The sequence below is a fragment of the Antedon mediterranea genome, chromosome 2 (assembly GCF_964355755.1).
Source record: "Antedon mediterranea chromosome 2, ecAntMedi1.1, whole genome shotgun sequence".
Lineage (NCBI taxonomy): Eukaryota > Metazoa > Echinodermata > Crinoidea > Comatulida > Antedonidae > Antedon > Antedon mediterranea.
In genome coordinates, this window is record NC_092671.1 from 40,212,167 (window position 1) to 40,235,347 (window position 23,181).

Consider the following 23,181-nt stretch of genomic DNA (forward strand, 5'->3'; position numbering starts at 1 on the left):
ACTTTCTTTTAAGCTCACGGCGGCGGCAAAAGCAGACGACTTATGTAGGCCTACAGCAATCGTTATTAATTCTGGATTTACAAAGCACAACAAAGGTAAAATCATATTATACTGACACAATATATACTATAGGTAATGTTCAATAGTTAAGAATAGTCGAATGTAAATAAGTAGTGATATTATGAATTGTTAGCCTCATGGTGATTCCAGCTAGGGTAGGTAGGCTAGTAGAGAAGACGGGGGTTGTGGAAGCTAACTCATGCTATTGCTTCCCTGCTCTGATCGTACCACAGGCCTAGGCCTATGCCTAGCCAGTTAAAGAGACAACTTTTAATGTGTTTAGAATATATTTATATATTATGTTTTTGATAACTGAAAAGTAGGTAGAGGTTTCACTCTCAATAATATTGCAAAATCTATATATAAAAAAAATAAGAAGTAAAATTGTTCACTTTAGATGAATACCTTGCTTTTGCCATTTTTAAATTTTTTAAAGTTAAATAATTATTGTATAAGTACATCAAGTAGGCCCGACGTCATTGTAGCATAGTTACATTACACGACAAAAGTCATCTGTGACTTCTCTGTGTTTATGAACAAAATACACTCACTGCAATAATTAATAATAATAATAATAATTAATTTGTGCTTATAGAACCATCTTCTACTGATCACAGTAGGCATGTGTTTTGAGGCTGTCATTTGACCTGATGACACAGTGCCTATATCCTATAGGTACTTTATGTAAAGTTTGTATTGTACATGATCAAGGTCGTAGCGAGAGGTTAAAAACAGACGATACAAAGATGCTTTAAATATAATTATATAAAATATGATGATCTGTGTTTGGGAATTGGGTGGTGAATTTCACATGAGGCGAGCACCTTGTGTGCCTCGTGCTGGCTACGGCCCTGATGATAATAAATGCAACAGACCATGTGTTTAAAACAAACAAGTTTATTTTCATCATCATCTTGGTTACAATTACCAGTAAACCAATTAATTTCTTTGGCTCCTATTTACAATACAATTATTATGCTCAGTCTTTATATGAATACAAGATGTGCTTGATTGTAAGCATAGAGATAGCATAGTTCACTACTAAATGTTGTAATTGATACAGAAGCATAAACATTAAAAACGAATTCAGAGGCAAGTTTTTATTAAAGCGCACAGCAATATTACAGAAAAATAATTCATGGTTTCCTAGACTTTTCAGAGTATGGTACCAACATTTGAGTTCGAACAAACTCTGTTCCAATTTTAAAGTTAGTACCCTAACCCACTGTTACTATTGATCATTACTGCAGTAATTTATACAGTAATTACCATTAAGGCTATTAAAGCACAGGGATGATTTATTATAACTTAAATTTTATATTTGATACCAATTTATTATTGTGAATTTGAGCAAATGGCAAATAAACACAGCAGCACAAAATACATTTTGATACATTTGCTTAGAAAGCAACAGAGAAACTAAAATAACACATCAAATATAGAAAATAGAAAACAAAAATATTTCATTTGATAAATTATTAACTTAAAATTTGAAAAAAACAATTTGATTCAAACATAAACACTACACTGAATTCATTAAGATACATTTTTAAATTTCAAATTACATAAATTTCTTATCACAATCAGAAAAAATTAATAGTAACATGTTATAAACAACTTTTTGATATACTCCTGTTTAAAGCCTACAATATCAAACTTTATGTGACAAAAGAATATGATGTGCCCATATATGGATATATATTTAGGCATATCACTACCATATTTAGGCACATCACACTTTTTTTGTCAAACTAATTTGATAGTGTAGACAGAGTTTAAGACATCCTATATCTGCCCCTGCTAAGTTAATCTAAAGCTATCAGAAATCGAGGCTCAAAAGCATGGACTTAAGCTACTGCTTATGACATGAAATAACATAGTGCTGTACCAATAAAGTACACACACAATTTAAAGCAATACTATACCCAACTACATTAGTAATCTATATTTTTGATTGAACTATTAATAATAAGAATGGAGGGCAACAACTAACTGTGTAACATTTTGCATAGTGTACCAAAATATTTACTATTAACAATAAGTCTAGGGGCTTTAATGTTTAAATACACCACATGAAAACGTAAAAAAATTATTCTAAAAACTTTGAACATTTAATCAATATATTATTATAAATTCTTTATTTACTTTGCCAGTACTATATTTGACTTTACATTTGTTGTAACTCTTTCAACTCCACTCCCTAAGCCTTAAATGAGACTTATTATTAGTTTATCCATCCTGTTGGCGAGTTACTCGCTGTTGGATGCGTATGAATAGCTAACATAATAAGAGTGTGGTAACTCTTATGCTATATATAACAATTCCAGTACACCTGATACTAAAGCTCTGTCTACACTATCAAACTAATTTGACAAAAAAGTGCAATGTGCCTAAATATGGTAGTGATATGCCCAAATATGGTAGTGATACACTCAAATAGGTTAGTGATACACCCAAATATGGTAGTGATATGACTTCATCATTTCCATATATGGGCACATCACATTTTGTTGTCACATAAAGTTTGATGGTGTAGACCTGATACTAATTTTGACCATATCATTAATTTTAAATACTTTGCATTAAACACATAGCAACTCAATATTGGAATGCTTTAAGTACTTGGACGGCGGTTCCCTTCTATGAGGGCGCACTTTGCATTAATAAGGGCTTTCCAGTGTATAGGAATTCTAAACGGAATTAGTCTATATTGGTATAATTTTTAATCTTTTACAAGATTGTTAATTTTGATTTTTGATTTGTTTTAATTCTATTACTAAAGTAAATTATACTAAACTACCTACAAATTTAATTTTTGAAATAAAAGAATTACTGTATAATCAAGGTACTGTATAATAATAATTAATTAGTATTATTAAATACCTAAACATTTTACATTTAAATAGACAAGATATTTAGGCTGTATTACTGTATAATAATAATTAATTAGTATTATTAAATACCTAAACATTTTACATTTAAATAGACAAGATATTTAGGCTGTATTACTGTATAATAATAATTAATTAGTATTATTAAATACCTAAACATTTTACATTTAAATAGACAAGATATTTAGGCTGTATTACTGTATAATAATAATTAATTAGTATTATTAAATACCTAAACATTTTGCATTTAAATAGACAAGATATTTAGGCTGTATTACTGTATAATAATAATTAATTAGTATTATTAAATACCTAAACATTTTGCATTTAAATAGACAAGATATTTAGGCTGTATTACTGTATAATAATAATTAATTAGTATTATTAAATACCTAAACATTTTGCATTTAAATAGACAAGATATTTAGGCTGTATTACTGTATAATAATAATTAATTAGTATTATTAAATACCTAAACATTTTGCATTTAAATAGACAAGATATTTAGGCTGTATTACTGTATAATCAAGGTATAGTCATAACATTAAGTTACTTAAATTGAATTTGTGAGCAGTTAGATTTAAACATAAAGCTTCAAGAGTACTAAGTTTACATCAAGGTATTTTTTCCAATGAATGTATAGGAAAGGTTAAAGGTCAATTACAGTGCTTCATCTCACCCAGGAGTCAAATTGGTACATCCTACATATAGTTAAAGTGCAAAATAGATTTGGCTGCACTTTGTGTTGGGTCAATTATCCCAATTGGATGGGAACTAAAAGTTCTACCCATATTATATTCACTTAATAATTTTAACTATTGAGTATATAATTTTAAAAACTGATGCACTGTACTGTCATTACTGTAATTAAAATTAACAACAACAATTGTAAGGTTCGCTAATTATCTTTTCGGAGAATCAAAACTTGACCTTTTCTGGTCATAATTGATAAATCAAATCTTTCTTGACACTACTACTAATCTTGTCGTACAAGACTCTTATGGCATATATTGCATCTTGTTACCAACTGTGTGTGGTACAGGACCCAAGGCATAAGGTGAATGGATACCTCAGCTTAGCCCTTCACTTTGAAGTAGAGAAATACAAGGCAAATAGTCCATCTGCAGTATATATACACCAGAGATAAAACACTCAACTTAGGCTTCACACAATGGTTGAGACAATTGGTGGTACATCTTACATCTTCAACTAATTAATTCTTAATTAAAACTGCTACATTTTCCGTCATGATTTGCTTGTTGCAACATTTGTTTCATCTTCGTCATCTTTTTCGTCTTTATCCTCAGAATTTGGTGCTGTTTCTAAACCACTATCTGGTGAAACCTTCATATCTTCAAAATACTATTGAGAAAAATATATTGAATTATGTGAGGGTGTGTGGCGCAATTTGTTGGACGTTGGATTACTGATCGAATCCAACTCTCGCCGCATTGCTTAAATCCTTAGGCAAGATACTTTACTTACATTCGTCTCTCTCAACCCAGGTGTATAAAATGGGTACAACTTTGAGCTGCATTATTATGGGAATATGTGTGTAGTTTATTAATAATTTTACCTCTAATTCTCGCATGACTTCATCCATAAAATCTGTTGAGTTATTTTTGTATTCAACTGCTTGTTTTATGGCCTCTCTAAATAACTAAAAAATAAATATTTTCAGTTAGTAAATTAATATAGATGTTTTCTACATTCTGTATATTGTTAAAAGTAGTACTGAACAGAGTAATGGTGACTGACTTAGCTTAACACTAGTACAGATTAGATTTAGAACTTAACCCAGTGTGTGTCTGTTAACAAGAAGGCTTCATTGCAAGTACAAACCCTTTTGAATGTATTATATATATAATAAATACTCCACTCCCTCCCAACCACCTTAACCACAATAACAAACTCACTTCCCTTTTTAGATGCCATCTATATTAAAATCAATTTTTATTTGTACCAAAAATATTTTCAATATTGTTTAATAAAATAATGTATTGTACTATGAAATGTAATAACAAAACCTTATTGTTACGTTGATTTTTTATGAAACAAATTATAATGTTTCCATGGCAATATTATTAGCTTTTTATTAAACATTGCTCTACTCAACCAATTTAAAATAAGGTATTCAAACGATATTGCAACATTTTTTCAAATCTATATTTATTAAATTGATGCCGACTTTAAATGATATTTTTGTAATGTATGTACCATAAAAAATACAATAACCTTAATAATTGAGGTGTATGTATTACTAATCATTGTATAAGGTACACTATGCCAATTATAGGTTTATGTATGATACATGTAGCAGATAATGTATTTGATAAAGATAGATATTCTTTAGCTAATCAAGTATTGAAGACTAGGAACCTTCAAATTTCAATGTTCTTAGTATATTTTCATTTTATTTTATCTGTATTAAAGGGATATCATTTGTACATTTTAATATTCATTATAAAAGGTACACAGTATTCCATACATCCATACAGGTGGGATATCAAAATGACCAGAATTACCCTGTAAATATTTTAATTTGAAAACCGCTCTGAGATGCGTATCTTCCCTAATAAAGGAATATATACTAATAATACTAGGGTTTTTACATCCAGGTTCTTAGTAGCAGACGGTTTCTTATAATTAATAATTTCCCTAGAAATGTTTTACACAAACCAAAAGTGGTGTCAAGATGTTTCCACTTGAGGTCAGGGTTCATGGAATGTACCATTATCTGACAGGGGTGTTTCATAAATTGTTTATATATTCGAGTTGTATAGCTCTCTTCTCCGGGAGAATAGGCAATAGACTTTGTATTTTACCCCTTGGTGTCGTACTTGTTATATTTTTTTAACCCATTTGATTATATTTGATTAATGGTTATATACGTGACAAGGAAGACAGTTTTCAGAGTGCTTGACGGAATAAAATAATTGAATTGCAATCAAGGGTTTATCTTCCATCTTTAAATAAAGATGAAGAAGTATTTACTGTGTGATATAATGTATGCATAGCAGTACTTACTTTAACTACGTTTTACTGTGTGATATAATGTACACATAGCAGTACTTACTTTAACTATGTTTTACTGTGTGATATAATGTACACGTAGCAGTACTTACTTTAACTATGTTTTACTGTGTGATATAATGTACACATAGCAGTACTTACTTTAACTATGTTTTACTGTGTGATATAATGTACACATAGCAGTACTTACTTTAACTATGTTTTACTGTGTGATATAATGTACACATAGCAGTACTTACTTTAACTATGTTTTACTGTGTGATATAATGCACACATAGCAGAACTTACTTTAACTACGTTTTACTGTGTGATATAATGTACACGTAGCAGTACTTACTTTAACATGTTTTACTGTGTGATATAATGTACACGTAGCAGTACTTACTTTAACATGTTTTACTGTGTGATATAATGTACACATAGCAGTACTTACTTTAACTACATTCGTTCCATCTGACGCCGATACGAAGTAGAATGGTAAATTAAATTTCTTTGGAAAATTAAAGGCTTTCTGTGTTACTTTATAATCAACTGTGAAAAAATTGCAAATTTATAAAATTGTTGGTATCGATTATAACATATTTTTTAACAAAGGTAATACAATTTAAAAGAATATATGAATATAAAGTAGATGTTTAAAAATGAACACACATTTACATTAGAAAGATACACAAACAAGATGATACTCTAATACATTAGTATTTAAGGAGTGCACTCATAATGGATTTAATATGTTGATGACAAGTAAAACAATTATAAAAATATCAGCAATAATTTGTTAAGTACGGCTGATGACAACCTTGTTTAAATGATATTGCCATGGTTACTAACCATTAGTACAATTCACATTAAGTGGGATTACATCTAACATTATAATTTTGTGTCAACATTACTGTTAATATGTCAAATGTATTCAATCTTATTAGTACTTGGTTGTATATTTAACCAACTTACCATCCATCTTATTAGCTGCACATAAACATGGTATACTTGGTCTGTATTCAATCTCATTGGTACTTGGTTGTATATTTAACCAACTTACCATCTATCTTATTAGCTGCACATAAACATGGTATATTTGGTCTGTATTCAATCTCATTGGTACTTGGTTGTATATTTAACCAACTTACCATCTATCTTATTAGCTGCACATAAACATGGTATATTTGGTCTGTATTCAATCTCATTAGTACTTGGTTGTATATTTAACCAACTTACCATCTATCTTATTAGCTGCACATAAACATGGTATATTTGGTCTGTATTCAATCTCATTGGTACTTGGTTGTATATTTAACCAACTTACCATCTATCTTATTAGCTGCACATAAACATGGTATATTTGGTCTGTATTCAATCTCATTGGTACTTGGTTGTATATTTAACCAACTTACCATCTATCTTATTAGCTGCACATAAACATGGTATATTTGGTCTGTATTCAATCTCATTGGTACTTGGTAGTATATTTAACCAACTTACCATCTATCTTATTAGCTGCACATAAACATGGTATATTTGGTCTGTATTCAATCTCATTGGTACTTGGTTGTATATTTAACCAACTTACCATCTATCTTATTAGCTGCACATAAACATGGTATATTTGGTCTGTATTCAATCTCATTGGTACTTGGTTGTATATTTAACCAACTTACCATCTATCTTATTAGCTGCACATAAACATGGTATATTTGGTCTGTATTCAATCTCATTGGTACTTGGTTGTATATTTAACCAACTTACCATCTATCTTATTAGCTGCACATAAACATGGTATATTTGGTCTGTATTCAATCTCATTGGTACTTGGTTGTATATTTAACCAACTTACCATCTATCTTATTAGCTGCACATAAACATGGTATACTTGGTCTGTATTCAATCTCATTAGTACTTGGTTGTATATTTAACCAACTTACCATCTATCTTATTAGCTGCACATAAACATGGTATATTTGGTCTGTATTCTCTTAGTTCTTTGTACCACGTTGGTAGGTTTTTATAAGTCACTTTTCTAGTAACATCAAATACCTGTGAAAAGAAACAGTGAAAAACTATATATTTAAAAACGAATGAAATCACTATTGTTATCAAATATGTGCTAAAGTATTTTGGTTAAATTAAGTAAGGCCTAAATTACAAGTACCTATGTTAGCTAACAAATTTATTATTTTTAAAGGAAATAAGTAAATAATAAAATACACAAATTACAAATGTCATACTGTAGTTGTACATTATACTGTGTCTTAACATATAAGAGAATTCAAACTTAGTTTGATGTCTGAAATTATAGATTTTGATAAATATAGAGCTGCTGCAGTTAATCATAAGGGACAGTGGCTAGTTAGTGTCCGACACAGTCTTGTACTAGACGCATTGTGAAATATCTATCCTGGATTATTGATTGAAAGCAAAGAATCAATAGACAGCTCTTCTGTAAATTACCATCAAGACAGACAATTGTACATTTAAAATTACTTCACTCTATCAATACTAATTAACATATATTATAAGATGTGGTTATTATTATATTTTTCAGGGAAAATTTTCGTTTTAAAATTTTGGTAATCAAACTCATTTTTGAGTCAAGAGACATAATTTTGTATTGTATTTTTGCTACACAATTTTAGAAATGTGTAGCAATAAGGTTGTCTTGTATAGCTTTTTTGCTATGCAACACTGGCAAAATTATTCCCTGTATTTCATTAAAAGTGGCCATATACAAAATGTAAGAATGGGAAATGTACGCACAATTTCTAGTACTCATAGATGGAGAATGAATACTTTCAAATTACTGTAGAAAGATTTGGAAATCTTTCCACATGCATTCTTATTTTCAGCCCAGAAATGAAAATACTTTGCTATTGTTATTGTTTTAATAAGCAAATGCTTTATCTATATATAAATTTACGTAAGGGCAAAATTCGATAAATCGCGCCTTACTTCTAGAATTTTTACTCGATGGTATATAAAGTTGGTTCGTACTTTCGGTACTGATTTTAACCACCTGATGTAACCCTCTTTACTAATTAAATTGAGTTAGATAATTAGTTATTGACGATTAAAACGAATTTAGGTTCAACGATTTGCCCCAAATAGGGGTGTTTTCCCGACCGTGGTATACACTGTCTAATGGATGTCCATCTTGAAAAATACCCGGCACAAAAATGCGAGGAGGCTTCGCATTTTCCTATCTCCTCCTACGATAATTGTTTTTAATAGCTGAAAACCGGTTGAACAACTAGAGTACACCATCATAATGTTGAAGACAGGCCGATTTTCTTTAAAAAATACTATTTTGATAGATTTAATATACGATTATACAAATGTATTGATTTGCGAGGAATGGAACATTCCAATCTCTGTTCCACAAGTGTCTATTCCCTCAGGCGTCGTAAAGGCAAGTACTGTATACTCATAACAGAAATTCGATCCATTTTTTTTTCAATCTGTGCTGCAGAGGTTGGATATACATTTTTTTTAAACGGATAAAGAGCTAGCGTTTTCACTCGCCGTATATTATGTATAAATCTTTATTATTGCAGTTAAACCACCCACATCATCACCCTTCCCTCACTGGCATGAGTAGTGTTGTAAAACCAGTAGAGGATAGGCCTACGGTACATCACATGCCCTAAACGCAGAACAACTTTGGTGGGTAGGGTAGGAACCAACTTAAGTATGAATTGGCTCTAGGAAACAATTGAAAACCATTAGGCCTACTAATTAAGTTGAGTTAGATAATTTAATAATTATTGACGATTAAATCGAATTTATGATTTTCCCCGAATAGGTGGTTTTCACAAATTGTTTTACATTATATAAACATATACACGTCGTAGTGATGTATCGTTACATGTAGGGGCTACTGTACTATTTCAATCGACTAGGACGGTGATGTTTCAACAAAGTATTACATCGCAATGTTTTACTGTGTTTAGTGGTATATTATTTGTAAAACATGAAAACAATAATAATAATAATAATAATAACTGGTACTTGATATAGCGCATTATGCTGAAAGCCTCAATGCGCTTTACAAAGACAGAACAATTTAGAAATTTACAAATTAAAAAGTGGGTTTTGAGGAGAGATTTGAAGACACTGGTGGAAGTAGCCTGACGGATTTTAATAAGCAACGCATTCCATAGAGAAACGGATGCCGAAGAAAATGAACGATTTCCATAAAACTTAGTGGAAGGATGAAATATATGGGCAAGAAGAGAATCAGATCTAGATCTCAGAGACCGCTTAGGAACATAAGGTTGAATAAGTTCAATTAATATTTCGTTACTAAATGGATAAAGAATAATATTTAAAAATTGTTCCTCTTTGCACCCCATCCTCTTCCCCGTACCTCAACCCTAATGTTACATACAAAACACAAATCAAGTTTGTTTAAATTTGACTTAAACAATTGGTCTCATTTTGTGACAAGTTTCTCTTTCGGAAGTAATTCCCATGGTGCTAATTTTAGTTGAGTACATAAATTACAGTGTCTATGTATTCGTTCCTGTAGGCTGTAAACGACATGCATTATTGTCCTGCGGTACGTACATTTGAAATCGCCAGTTTTTTAACGCTGAAATTATTATGTATTCGAGAACCATCTGTGGGCACGACCTAGATGGTACGCGAGCGAAGCGAGCGTACCATCTAGTTATAATAATTGGTAGTCAATTATTAATAACCAAATATTATATCTCTTTATTCTATATACAATAGATGAGAATTGAGTGACAGCAAATGAGTCTCAACGACTAAATGTAGCACACACTCTAATTACAGCAGCACAAGAATTGAGTGACAGCAAATGAGTCTCAACGACTAAATGTAGCACACGCTCTAATTACAGCAGCACAAGAATTGAGTGACAGCAAATGAGTCTCAACGACTAAATGTAGCACACGCTCTAATTACAGCAGCACAAGAATTGAGTGACAGCAAATGAGTCTCAACGACTAAATGTAGCACACGCTCTAATTACAGCAGCACAAGAATTGAGTGACAGCAAATGAGTCTCAACGACTAAATGTAGCACACGCTCTAATTACAGCAGCACAAGAATTGAGTGACAGCAAATGAGTCTCGATGACTAAATGTAGCACACGCTCTAATTACAGCAGCACAAGAATTGAGTGACAGCAAATGAGTCTCAACGACTAAATGTAGCACACGCTCTAATTACAGCAGCACAAGAATTGAGTGACAGCAAATGAGTCTCAACGACTAAATGTAGCACACGCTCTAATTACAGCAGCACAAGAACTTGCCACATAATATGAATGACACACACTCTATTGAATCGTTCATTTATATAGTATACACAATATTACTCTAAAGCAATTGTGGGAATGTAAACAACATCATTCATCATGCACTGAGGAAATGTATTGTATTAAGAGCAATTACTTAGAATGATCTTTGGACGTAGTTTAAGTAGCAATAAACCTTTCACATACAGCAGAATTAATGGCAGAATTAATGGCAAAGTTGCACACTCATAATATAAACCCTGTTGTTCTTGTATTCAAATAAGAGTAATGTAGACTTTTTTTTCCGCCATTAACAGATCTATTTTATTTTGATCAAGATATAAATTACATTTAATAGTGTTTGTTATTTGTTTAGCTTTATACTTGATTTTCTTTAGTGTCTATGTGTTATTAATCTGTCCTTCCTACACACTGCTATTTTAACATTACATTATTATAATTATCTTTTAACATTACAGATGTTCTTATTATAATTTGTTCTTCTTCAATACATTATCATATTCCCTAATGAATGTTGCTTTCATTTATTGAATTCAATTTAATTTTACATTTTAATTATTTAGTTATTATTACTAAAACTATTACTACATGTATTGCAAAAAATATATACTTTGGTAAAATTAATATATTATTATTATTATTATTATTATTATAATAGTCTTATGCTTGTTCCTACTTCCTAATTTAAAGCTTTGTCTACATGGACATGATGATGTTATATCACTACCATATTTAAGCATAGCACTACCATACTGTATATAGGCACATCAAACTTTTTTGACACATAAAGTTTGATAGTGTAGACAAGGCCTAAGATAAATTCAGACAGATTTGAAAAGGTAAATTCCATTGCTATTGCAATCAAGTATTCGGCAACGTTCATATCTAGCCCCATGGGACTATAATCTGTTCATATTTACATATTAATATGTTATATCATATAGTACAGTAATTATTTTCAATTTCAGAATGACAATATCAACTTCAATTATCAATATTTGATTGACGGCAATATTGATCTGTATTTTTGTTGGAACAAATTAGTTCTTTGTTGACAATTTGTTCACCTTATCATTGAGTAGTCTGAAGGTGTCAAGTAATGTTTACAGTTAATTAATTTACATTATTATTTCTATCAAAAAAGAATATAAATTTCACATATAACTTAAAAATGCCTGGATTTATGTGTGTGTACAATTGAAGCACTAAAAACGATGTTAAATAAATTGAACAAACTGAGAATATGCCTCGATTTAGTCCTAGTGATGTATACAATATATTATGAAAACTGAGATACTGAATAAGTGCTATCAATATCTAGTCTCATGCTTTATTTATCAAGTTACGGGGAAACATAGAATCTTATTGAAAACTTACAAGAATACAGGAATGTGCTTGGTGATAATATGAAGGATGCATCTTACTAAACCGTTCTTGCCCTGCTGTGTCCCAGAAATCTAAAATTGGCAAATAAGAATATTACTACATTATAAGGATAAGGACTAAAGAACCTAGTACATCTTACATTAAATAACTGAACTGTCTCTGATCAATCATGTTTTTTAATATTGTAATTCTATTGTGAAATCGATTGTCGTTTTATACATAAATTTGATGTGATTTTTATATGTAATATTGTAATTGTATTGTAAAAAATGCAGCAATTCAGCCTTTGACTGCAAATGTATTTTTCTTTAAAAAAAAATAAAGATACCATGATATTCATTGCATTACTCACCTACAGTAACTTCTTTTCCATTAATTTTAGTATTATAAGTAAAAAGTGTAAGAGCAAAGGTTGATAGCTGTTGAGGTTGACTGTAAACACATTAAGGATTTCAATATACATTGATGAGATTATTAAATATCATTCCATTGTATACAAAGTACACTGTAGATTATTATTATCTAAAATATGTATAACTAAAAATGAGATTATCCACTGTACTGTTATTATTTCAACTATGATAATAATAATAATAATATTTATTCGGTAATCAATGTAAAAATAACCAGGAATGAGAATAGGCTAAAGCCCAAACAGATTCTGCACTCACTCCATACAATACAATCAGTTAAAGATAAAACCATATACAAGAAAAATACAAATAAATTATACATAACATGAAATATAGTGTTTCGTTAGAGCAGCCTTAAATATTGAAATTGTTTGTGAATCTTTTATGTCATTTGGTATTTGCTCCCATAGTCTAGGAAAGGAAACAAATACAGAATTATGAAAAGTATTGCCTTTCGAATTCCAACGTAAAAGCCTACCCGGACATCTTTCACTAGTTTTAATATACTCATTGAAAGAATGGGGACAGTAACCTTTCAACACCTCAAATCCTAATGAAAGTCTATGTAATTTAAACAAGTCATCAATAGATAATAATTCAAGCACTTTCAACCTATGAAAATAAGATGTGTCCCAGGAACCTTCCTTTCTAAACATTATTATCCTTGTTGCTTTCCTTTGTATACTTTCTATTCTATTAATATTTGATTTCTCATGATGATGATGATAATAATGATTGATCTGGAACTTACAATTTTATTGCAATTTTTATATATTTATAGTAGTTTTATAATTGAAACTTTATGATATGTATTTTTGTACTGTGTGAATTGTATTGCTGAGGGCTTCAATGATCAGCTGTGATGGATGGGCTACCCTCATGAAACATGGTTTAATAAAAACAATACATCAGACTCATCATAATTAAGCTCTGTCTACACTATCAAATTAATTTGACAAAAAAAAGTGTAATGTGCCCAAATATGGAAGTGATATGACATCATCATGTCCATATATGGGCACACCACATTTTTTTGTCACATAAAATTTGATAGTGTAGACAAGGCTTTTAGAGTAATTGTCATGACTATATTTACATACTGTACTGTATTTCTATAAAAACCAGCAGTACACTAGTTTCATTTTTATAATTAGTTAACATTATATAATTAATAAAAGGATACTATCCATCCATTAGAAAACGCTCCACTAACCTGAAAAAAAATTATATGTTTAAAAAAAAATAGCTGACACTATTTTTAGGTTAATACAAATACAAATGGTAGATTCTCTCAATTTACTCTTGAAAATTTGTCTTTTTTTTGTTTATAATATTAATATAGGAGAATACGGTTGGTTGAGTCTGGACAGCAAATTTATATTTTAGGCTTTATCAATTCAACAAAAGCATGAACTAATCCGTATCTATGGACGCCGCCACGGTTTGACAGAGATCGTGTCATCTGACAGAAATATTGTAGGCCTACACAACACTGTCGTACGTCGTACGAGACTCTATCGTCCCCTATCAACTCAGACAGTCGGGCTTAGATTTTGTAGACAACCTGAGCTACTATTTACCTATTTATGAGCAAAACAGAAGTTTGTGTTCAACACTTACTTTGATTTTCCAACAGCAGAATCGCCAAGACAAATGATCTTAACGGAATTCTCCCTAGATTTTGCATCTTTTTCCGGAATAGCGGAACTCAGGCCTGTGTTGTTTTCCGCCATGATTTTACCGCAAAACTATGCGAGTGCGTTTTCCCGTAGTAATTGGTGGCGCACTTTATATATTGCTCTTGTATATGACACGTAGTTCACGCAAAAATCTCGGGTCCATAGTAAGTAAAAAAACATTTTTGACTAATATAAGACGTTGGCTATAATCGAAAAAAAAAACCATTTTCACTTGAATCATAGAGATACTATTTTATTTTTTTTTCAATCTTTCTACATAGCAAAAAAAACAAACATATAAGCATAACAGGGGAGTAGCGGAAAAGCAAAAATATAAAACCGTCATCTTGTGATGTGCTTGACCAGCCCCTGTCAACTTGAACGATACAATAAAACTGACATTTAACAAATTTAGAAAATTACATAGAAAATATGGTATAATACAATCTGATTGTGTAAAAGTTAAAAATTCTGATTGTATAAAAGTTAAAAATTCTGATTGTATAAAAGTTAAAAATTATGATTGTATAAAAGTTACAAATTCTGATTGTATAAAAGTTACAAATTCTGATTGTATACAAGTTAAAAATTCTGATTGTATAAAAGTTAAAAAGTTAAAAATTCAAAGTAGGTAAAATCATGTTAATAAAAATATGAAAAGTTAAAAATCTATAAAATGTTGCTCTAAACTGTGTTTAAACTTAAAAAACGACTATAATATCTCTATGCTTGAATTAAGTCTACACATCAGACCATTATATAGATTTTATTTAAAATTTATAAAAAGGATTTCTATATATTCATACATGACAATGAGGTACATATTAGGCTAATGGTCTTCCGATTAAAAATTAATCTGATAATTTTGTCACGATGTGAGACATTATATTTTCGTGTCTGTGTACTGAAAGCATGAATAACCCATATATCTTGTTTAATTTACAGAGAACCGTTACGCTGGATAGATATTACTGAAATTGTATGAAAATACAAAACTTTGATATGTATATTGACTAGGCCCTCTCGGTCTTGAGATAAATACAGAGAACAATAAATGACAAAACATCATACATCATATTTATAACGTTGTGTTTGATTTACCTTTACCTTGATTTACCTTGATCTTGGACATCTAAAGCAATGCTTGTGTGTCCCTCCGGTATATTCTATTTCATTATAATATTGCAACAAAACACGTTAGTTATTTTCGCGCAACATATCATGATTTAATTCATTTAGTTTTGGGCTGCTCCCGCTCAGTTACCGCTCTCAATAATGAGTTTCCGAAATAATTCGATTAATTCAGTATGCATGTAAAATAACAGCTGAGAATAATAATAGATTCGCATGGCGTATTTCACCTGGAAGTATGCAAATGAGAATGGCACGTGGTTTTGCTCTTGACCGTTTGGCGTTTCTTTCAATATAACAGGCGACATGATGGATTGCAGCGTCTCACTGATAAGTGTGTAAGCAAGTTTTTATATTTTAAATAATCTCTATAGGCCTACTAGGAAACATAGTTATACGACCTGGTCCTCCGTGTTAAACAGGCCTATATATTTAAGCACCACTGGCACAGAACACATTCTAAACTGCCCGGTGATATACTGAAAATGTATTAATTTGAAACGATAAGATGAGGAATGGAATGCCCTGCCCATAATAATAAAACAAAGCAATTCTATTGAACATTTTAAAGTTAAGGAATATCTTAGGATTAGAGCCCGTGAACAAAGTAATATTTTATATGTGCCAATATTAAGTATGTTTTATGTATTGTAATAATTTTTTTTGTCTTTTCTAAATTTGTTATTGAGGACCCCCCATTGGAAATAGCTGTCCCCCATCGGGACTTTCATGGGCTATCCTGCATCTCTGTATCTGTCTTCTCTTTTAAACATTTTTGAATTGTGTATAATCTTTCTATTTCATAAACTGTGTATGTATTTTTAATGAGATGCAAATAAATCAAATCAAGGAAATCTGTTTATGAAATGAGCAATCTCGCCCCAACCGAGATTCGAACCCTTTTAATATTTAAGATGATACGTTATTATGTTTCTGCATGGCATCCCAGCTTTTGCCTTTAATTTGCTACATAAAAAACCCAATTGATCATTGAGAAGCGAATTAGGCCCATACTTTTTTTTTTATAAAATCCAAGTTAAAAATAAATTTACTTTATGAAAACATAGCCTTACGAATTTTTCCCGGTGTTTTTGCTGATCATAGCGTGAATAAAACAAACTAGTATATAAGAACTATTTTAACTATTTCCTTGTGTGTTGTACACACCCATGTATAAGTGGATCTATATTTGTGATACGGTACCTGGATTGGTGGCTGCTACATACGGTTTTTGGGGTGAAGGTTTTCAATCTGTTTCATCTGTGTGACAGCCACTATGTTCTTTCTTGATGCTTTTGTTAAACATCAAACAAAAGAAATAAGTTAATTCACATATAATTGCCCCGGTTGTGTAACTGGTGGGCGGACGTCATTCGGAGGTTTTCGAGGTGTATTGTAATAGAAACCGCTCGTCATCCGTGTTAGAGCATTTTTTAGAATCACGGAAGGTCACTTCGATAAAGAATGTTTACAGCTTTGCATTGGTGCTGGATCAAACTGATATAAGTGTTTGTACAAACTCTGTATATAGTTTAGTGTATAGAAAAGGTAACTGTAGGACTGAACAGTGCTGTAACTGTATATTTGTTGTGATCTGTTGCGAAACTCGATTGGGATTAACACCGGTATCAAAAGTCGTTCATGCTTGAAACTTTGTATTTTTATTTTAGACTAACTGATGGAAAGTCCTGCGGGTAAACATAAAAAAATACGATTGTACGATTTAGCAATGGAGTCATCACATCCACCAGAAGACCCTGTCAAGTACCGTGAACGAATGGCATATCATAAACTGGAAAGCGAAGAACCTATCAATGTATCCACAGGACCAGCATTGGCAATGTATAGTAAGTACTGTACTAAAACATTCAATGTATAGTAAAGTACTTACTGAATATCGGACTTGTCAGGGTGACTTCCGGGTTTGAATTTAATGTTTAGATGGATTTAAGCTGTTTCTTTCCCCAAGTATTTTATTATTTTAATCAAAATTGAATAATTTAAATGTAACGAAGGTAGGTTTGGCCTTATCTGTTGGAGATTATATTATTATTATATTTTGTTAATAACTCTCCAAAAATCATTTACTAAACTTACTGTGTGCAAAATGACTACGACCTTCACAAAGGGAAGGAAATAAACAATAGGATTTATTTAATCTGTTGCAATAGCATTCTAAAATTAAATGCCTTATTTTCCAGCCTGCCAATTAGCCTTGTTGTTATTTACAGTATTTATTTTATGGGGTAGGCCTTCTATCTAAAACAACGTGTTAGAGCATGGGGGGGGGGGGGGGGGAAGAGAAAGTAAACAACGTGTTAGAGCATGGGGGGGGGGGGGGAGAAAGTAAATTCAAGTATACTGAACTTAAAGTTGTTTGTTATGTCGCCCTCTTTCTTAATCCGATATAACTTAATCGCTGCATAAAATAACTATGGATAGCTCCATGTGATATTATTAATAATATATTAAATACATGGGTTAATTTAGCATCTGCCTAATTATAGCGTGTGAACGAACTCGAAATGAACCCTGTCGTCCCTTGTATACACAGTGTAATAAAGTACAGTAAAAACACATTTTGAAATCCGACAATTGACTGATTCAATTTAGGAGACTCCTTGAGTAATTTCCGGATTCTGTCGAGGACATTCACAACCAACTGACTTCACAGACGTGCCTAGGGAATTTCACTTTATGTTGCAATGTGGTGAAACTTACAATATTCAAATAACGCGTGCTCCTCAGTGTAATTTTCCTATACAAAAGTATAAACATTAATATATTAGAAACGGGGGCGTGACTGCATTTTGGTCTTTTCTCATGCGTGGTTGTGTTTACTATATTCAGTGACCCGTAACATTTGACCTTGCATACAACGCCCAGTTTTTGGTTTTAGTGTTTACTTTACACAGTGCGAGCCGTGCGATCGTTGGCCTTCGTTTACTCACTGCCTAGCATAGGATACTGCTGCTTGTGTCTAGAAATAAGATAAAAGGTAGACAAACATGGCAGAACCTCCTCCGATCGGTTTTGAAGGCTTGGAGATGACAAAAAATGGACAAAAGGGTAGGTTTTGCTTGTTTATATGGGTTTTTGTAGTTCTCCATCCCAGACAGACCACCATCACTTGGACTCGGAGAGGAGGAAGAGTAGAAAACGTGAGTGAACCAGACTGACCCACCATCATCAATGGATGGGTTGGACATTGAATTTAGTTGACTTGTAGGCATTGTTTAAGAACTGCAGAACAGTTCTGTCGGATTCAGTCAGTTAAAAATAATTATAATTTAATTTGATGGTATTTTTCACACCATGCATGCATGATGGTACAGTTTTTTGGACCTAATTGAGAGTACAAAACTTGGATGACATTACCACCAGCAGCCACTATTTTTCATATTGAAATATACTTATGATCATTAATACTGTACATTATTTTCCCAGTCTTAATGTATAACAATGTTCTTAATAGGCATTCCATGTTTTATTTTGTTTGTAGTATTTTTTGTCATAAATGTCGGATTCACAAATATCCTACACTACAGCAGACTTTTATGTTGAATACAGTACTTAATAATTACCATAATACTAAATACAAATTAAATTGTGTGATAGAAAGTAAATTGTTTATTCTTTGTAATTTTACTGTGGGCTGTAAAGTTTTTTAAGTGGGTGGAAGAACTCTTTATGAATTTGAATGATTTGGAATTTACGTAGTAGTTATTTGAGTGTGGGGTTTGGAATTCTTTAGAATAAATTGAATAGTGAGTCACAATTGGATGTAATCCAACAGGTTATGTCAAGGTCAACAAATGTCAGAGAACACAATTACCACCCTTTGAAATACTGTTTTATCAATTTAGCATATATACATCTTATTAAAATGTTTTTTTACTAGCAGAAAACATCTATAGTACTTAAGTTCCAAAATGGGACCCTGGTTCGTCTTAATTTTAAAGCAAAGTTTAGATATTATATTATTAGAAGAAAATAATTAATTACTTGCTTACTTGCATAAATAATATGTCTTTATAAATTATTTTGTACAGGTATGTTAATAATATTTGTAAATAATTCTATGAATAGCAGAGACTTGCATGCTTAATTAGATTTTGTAAAATTTGCCCAGTAATTGGAATAATTAAACCTTAAAGAAAGGATGCTTTAATAAGATGTTAACGATCTTCTGTATTTCCAGTAGTAATTTTCTATTAATGGAAACTAGCTCAATTGTTCTTTTTATTTCTATGGATATTGTGTTATGTAATCAAGCACTATTTAATTACCCTCTTTTTAATAGTGACTTGTTCTTCTTTCAATGTGTGTAGTATTTTTTTGTTTTGTGTACTGGTACAATAATGCTGCAAGATTGAATCATAACTTCCTTTCATTACTTTACTTGTACATTATGTTGTACTTTAAAAAATATGTCATGATACTCGTGCCTTGTTTTGGACTGAATTCAAAATCATATTTCAAAATTGTATATGTTTCATTTTAAGTGTAGGAGTAAAAGTGCAGGATTGGCTGTTTTAGTGGAATGGTAGATGTACTGTAAAACAGTATACCTTGTATTTAGTAGAGGTCAAAGCTATAAAAACAGACTAGCATTGGTTATACCATTGACCTGGTAATATTTCATGGAAACAGCCTTGAGGCCAAGGAGTTTTTGGGAGTTACAATTTACATTTCAAGTTTTGAATGTTTTATTATCTGATTAGTGTTCACTTTAAAGGATCCACTTTAAATACATGTATAGAATATAATTTTCCAAGAAATTAATTTACTATATTCCAGAATTAAATTTGTTATTTTATTAGGTTCTGATGTTGAAAAAGAATTGCATGTATACCCCGGCGGTATATCTATTTTTTTCTCAATTGTACTAGGGAAAAAAACTCTTACCTGATTGGATTGTACCACAATTCTGTACCACAGGGTGATTGATTTTAAAAGTTGTGTAGGCCTACTTTACATGGTAGGCTTTTTTGCCAATTGTACATGTGTGCTGCTATTTTCGTGACAGAACCAATCCTATGCCTTAGTTTTTATTTGGTCCATCTTGCCATAATTTAATAATTTATTGTATACAATTTCTGATCTACACAAGCTCATAAGGAATAGTAATTTACACAATACATTATGCAAATCTTTCCAATTATCTCTCTTAGTCTCAGAGAACAGTTGATCTAAGTCTGACAGTACTTCAGGTACTGCATTGACATGGACTGATTAAATATAATACTGTATTTTCCAGTTTAAACTTATTTCTAAATCATAAATGAAATGTTTGTTTTCCGTACCATATTCCCTTACAATTAGAGCATGTCAAATTTCAGATTAATATCATGTTATCGTTACTTTAATAGCAGACATAATATTTTCAAAAGAAATTTGCTAAAGAAATTAATATACAAATACAAGTAATACATAATTAATATATGAAATATGGAAAGATATACTGTAACCCTGAAGTTAAAACTATATTGAAATTTATAGGATACAGTATTTACTTCATATTTACTTCATATTTACTTCATATTTACTTTATATTTGACAGAAGTTGTGGTAACGACTGTAAATAGGTTTGCAAGTCATGTTTCTACTAATATTAAAATTAATTGAATATAAGATAAAGGTGCTATTCATCATATACGTTGACTGACTGACATTGATATAAAACTTCACCATGAATTTCTACTGGTACTAGTATCTGTCATTTTGTTCTGTTAATTTACTGACAGTACTGTATATGTAATTTTGTTTGTTTTCCTCTAACAATAAGTAAATCACAAGTTTGGTACAGCATTTATCAATCATACCATTTTAAATTATAAATGAAAAAAAAGCAAAATTAATAATTGTGATGTTCTTACCCTAACTAATAATATTTGATCATCACTTTGTGTAAATTAGTTATTAGAATTGATCAATCAATCAATTTTACTGATTGTTTACATTAGATAAACACATTAGTTTTCATGAAAATTGTTTGTCTTCCTGTCAATTTGTCAATTGCAAAAGCTGAAACTTTTTGGTGTCTTCTAAAATTAACAACCAATTGGCCACTTGTATCCTGTCAAAAAAATGACACCTCCCCACCCTACAAAAAAAAAACTGTAAAAAACCACACATTTGTATTTGCCCTCACAAAGTTTGTAGTAACCATGAACAAATTGACATGACTGTAGTTTTGGTCTTGTTTTCCCACTAAAATTCACTCAATCTCTAAATTTACAATTGCTGCAAACATTCTTCTTAATACCATAATCAGGTAGAATGGCAAGTCAATTCCATTTAAACCAAATTTACCATTTTAGATGATGGAGAGTTCATACATCAACACCAGTTTATTATTACACTGTGAACTGACAATTATAATGTATTGATCTTAATGTAATATGTCTCCCTTGATGTATCAAAATTATAATGGAATGATGTACTGTACATTGTCAGTAGTTGACTCCTGTAGCCTGGACACCTATCAACAAGGGTATAAGTGAACATGAATGTTTTAAGACAGACTTAACATCAAGAATACATTGTTTATTTTCGTTGAATACTGTTCTTTGACATCCTGTACATTATACTGTATGTACTTTGATTCATGTTGTTATGTCGAAGTGAGTTTTATATACTATTAAATAAATATATGAATATATATGAACCTCATATGAATAATTTATGCCATTTGGCTTACTGCTCTCAAACTGTATTGTAGTCATTATAATATTATAAAGCTAGATCAATATATTTGCTACATACAGTAAAGTGTGTATAGCGTATTTGCTACATACAGTAAAGTGTGTATAGCGTATTTGCTACATACAGTAAAGTGTGTATAGCGTATTTGCTACATACAGTAAAGTGTGTATAGCGTATTTGCTACATACAGTAAAGTGTGTATAGCGTATTTGCTACATACAGTAAAGTGTGTATAGCGTATTTGCTACATACAGTAAAGTGTGTATAGCGTATTTGCTACATACAGTAAAGTGTGTATAGCGTATTTGCTACATACAGTAAAGTGTGTATAGCGTATTTGCTACATACAGTAAAGTGTGTATAGCGTATTTGCTACATACAGTAAAGTGTGTATAGCGTATTTGCTACATACAGTAAAGTGTGTATAGCGTATTTGAGTTTTGAGTTTTATTTACTGATACTACAAACTGATTGATCTTATTTTTCTTTTTTTTTATTTATTTATTTTGTTTTTCCTTGTCTGTGTGTTTTTTTTTGGTATTGCTTGTTTCTCTTAATTCCCACTCTTATACACATATCCGTTTTATATGCATAGTCATAC

General features: G+C 31.0%; 2 protein-coding genes across 15 annotated transcripts in view; one reads left to right on the forward strand and one right to left on the reverse strand.

The window, feature by feature from the left end:
- Positions 1-3,393: 3,393 nt before the first annotated feature.
- LOC140039929 (rab-like protein 2A) lies at positions 3,394-14,795 on the reverse strand. The gene is made up of 8 exons (XM_072085524.1): positions 14,683-14,795; positions 14,246-14,275; positions 13,002-13,081; positions 12,641-12,720; positions 7,907-8,018; positions 6,418-6,515; positions 4,528-4,611; positions 3,394-4,313 (listed from the first exon to the last, which is right to left on the reverse strand). The coding sequence occupies exons 1-8, from the start codon at positions 14,793-14,795 to the stop codon at positions 4,197-4,199; spliced, it is 714 nt and encodes a 237-aa protein (XP_071941625.1). The 3' UTR covers positions 3,394-4,196.
- A 2,339-nt stretch (positions 14,796-17,134) lies between these two features.
- Positions 17,135-23,181, forward strand: part of LOC140041120 (anoctamin-4-like) — a 32,750-nt gene continuing 26,703 nt past the window's right edge. For 2 of the 14 annotated variants that reach the window (XM_072087517.1, XM_072087521.1), the window contains exons 1-2: positions 17,137-17,420; positions 17,543-17,719. In XM_072087517.1, the coding sequence (XP_071943618.1) occupies positions 17,551-17,719 (169 nt within the window). In that variant the 5' untranslated portion in view covers positions 17,137-17,420; positions 17,543-17,550. Of the gene's footprint in view, positions 17,421-17,494; positions 17,720-18,762; positions 18,942-23,181 lie in introns of those variants that run through there. The other 12 variants (XM_072087525.1, XM_072087526.1, XM_072087523.1 and 9 more) reach the window with 9 other exon arrangements.

What these genes read in the sequence shown, in the direction of transcription:
- LOC140039929 (XM_072085524.1), bottom strand. Translation starts at nt 14,795, where the DNA reads ATGGCGGAAAACAACACAGGCCTGAGTTCCGCTATTCCGGAAAAAGAT. An exon ending in TCTGCTGTTGGAAAATCAAA is followed by an intron (nt 14,276 to 14,682) that starts GTAAGTGTTGAA and finishes ATTTTTTTTCAG; the next exon opens with GTTAGTGGAGCGTTTTCTAA. An exon ending in TGGAAAAGAAGTTACTGTAG is followed by an intron (nt 12,721 to 13,001) that starts GTGAGTAATGCA and finishes TGCCAATTTTAG; the next exon opens with ATTTCTGGGACACAGCAGGG.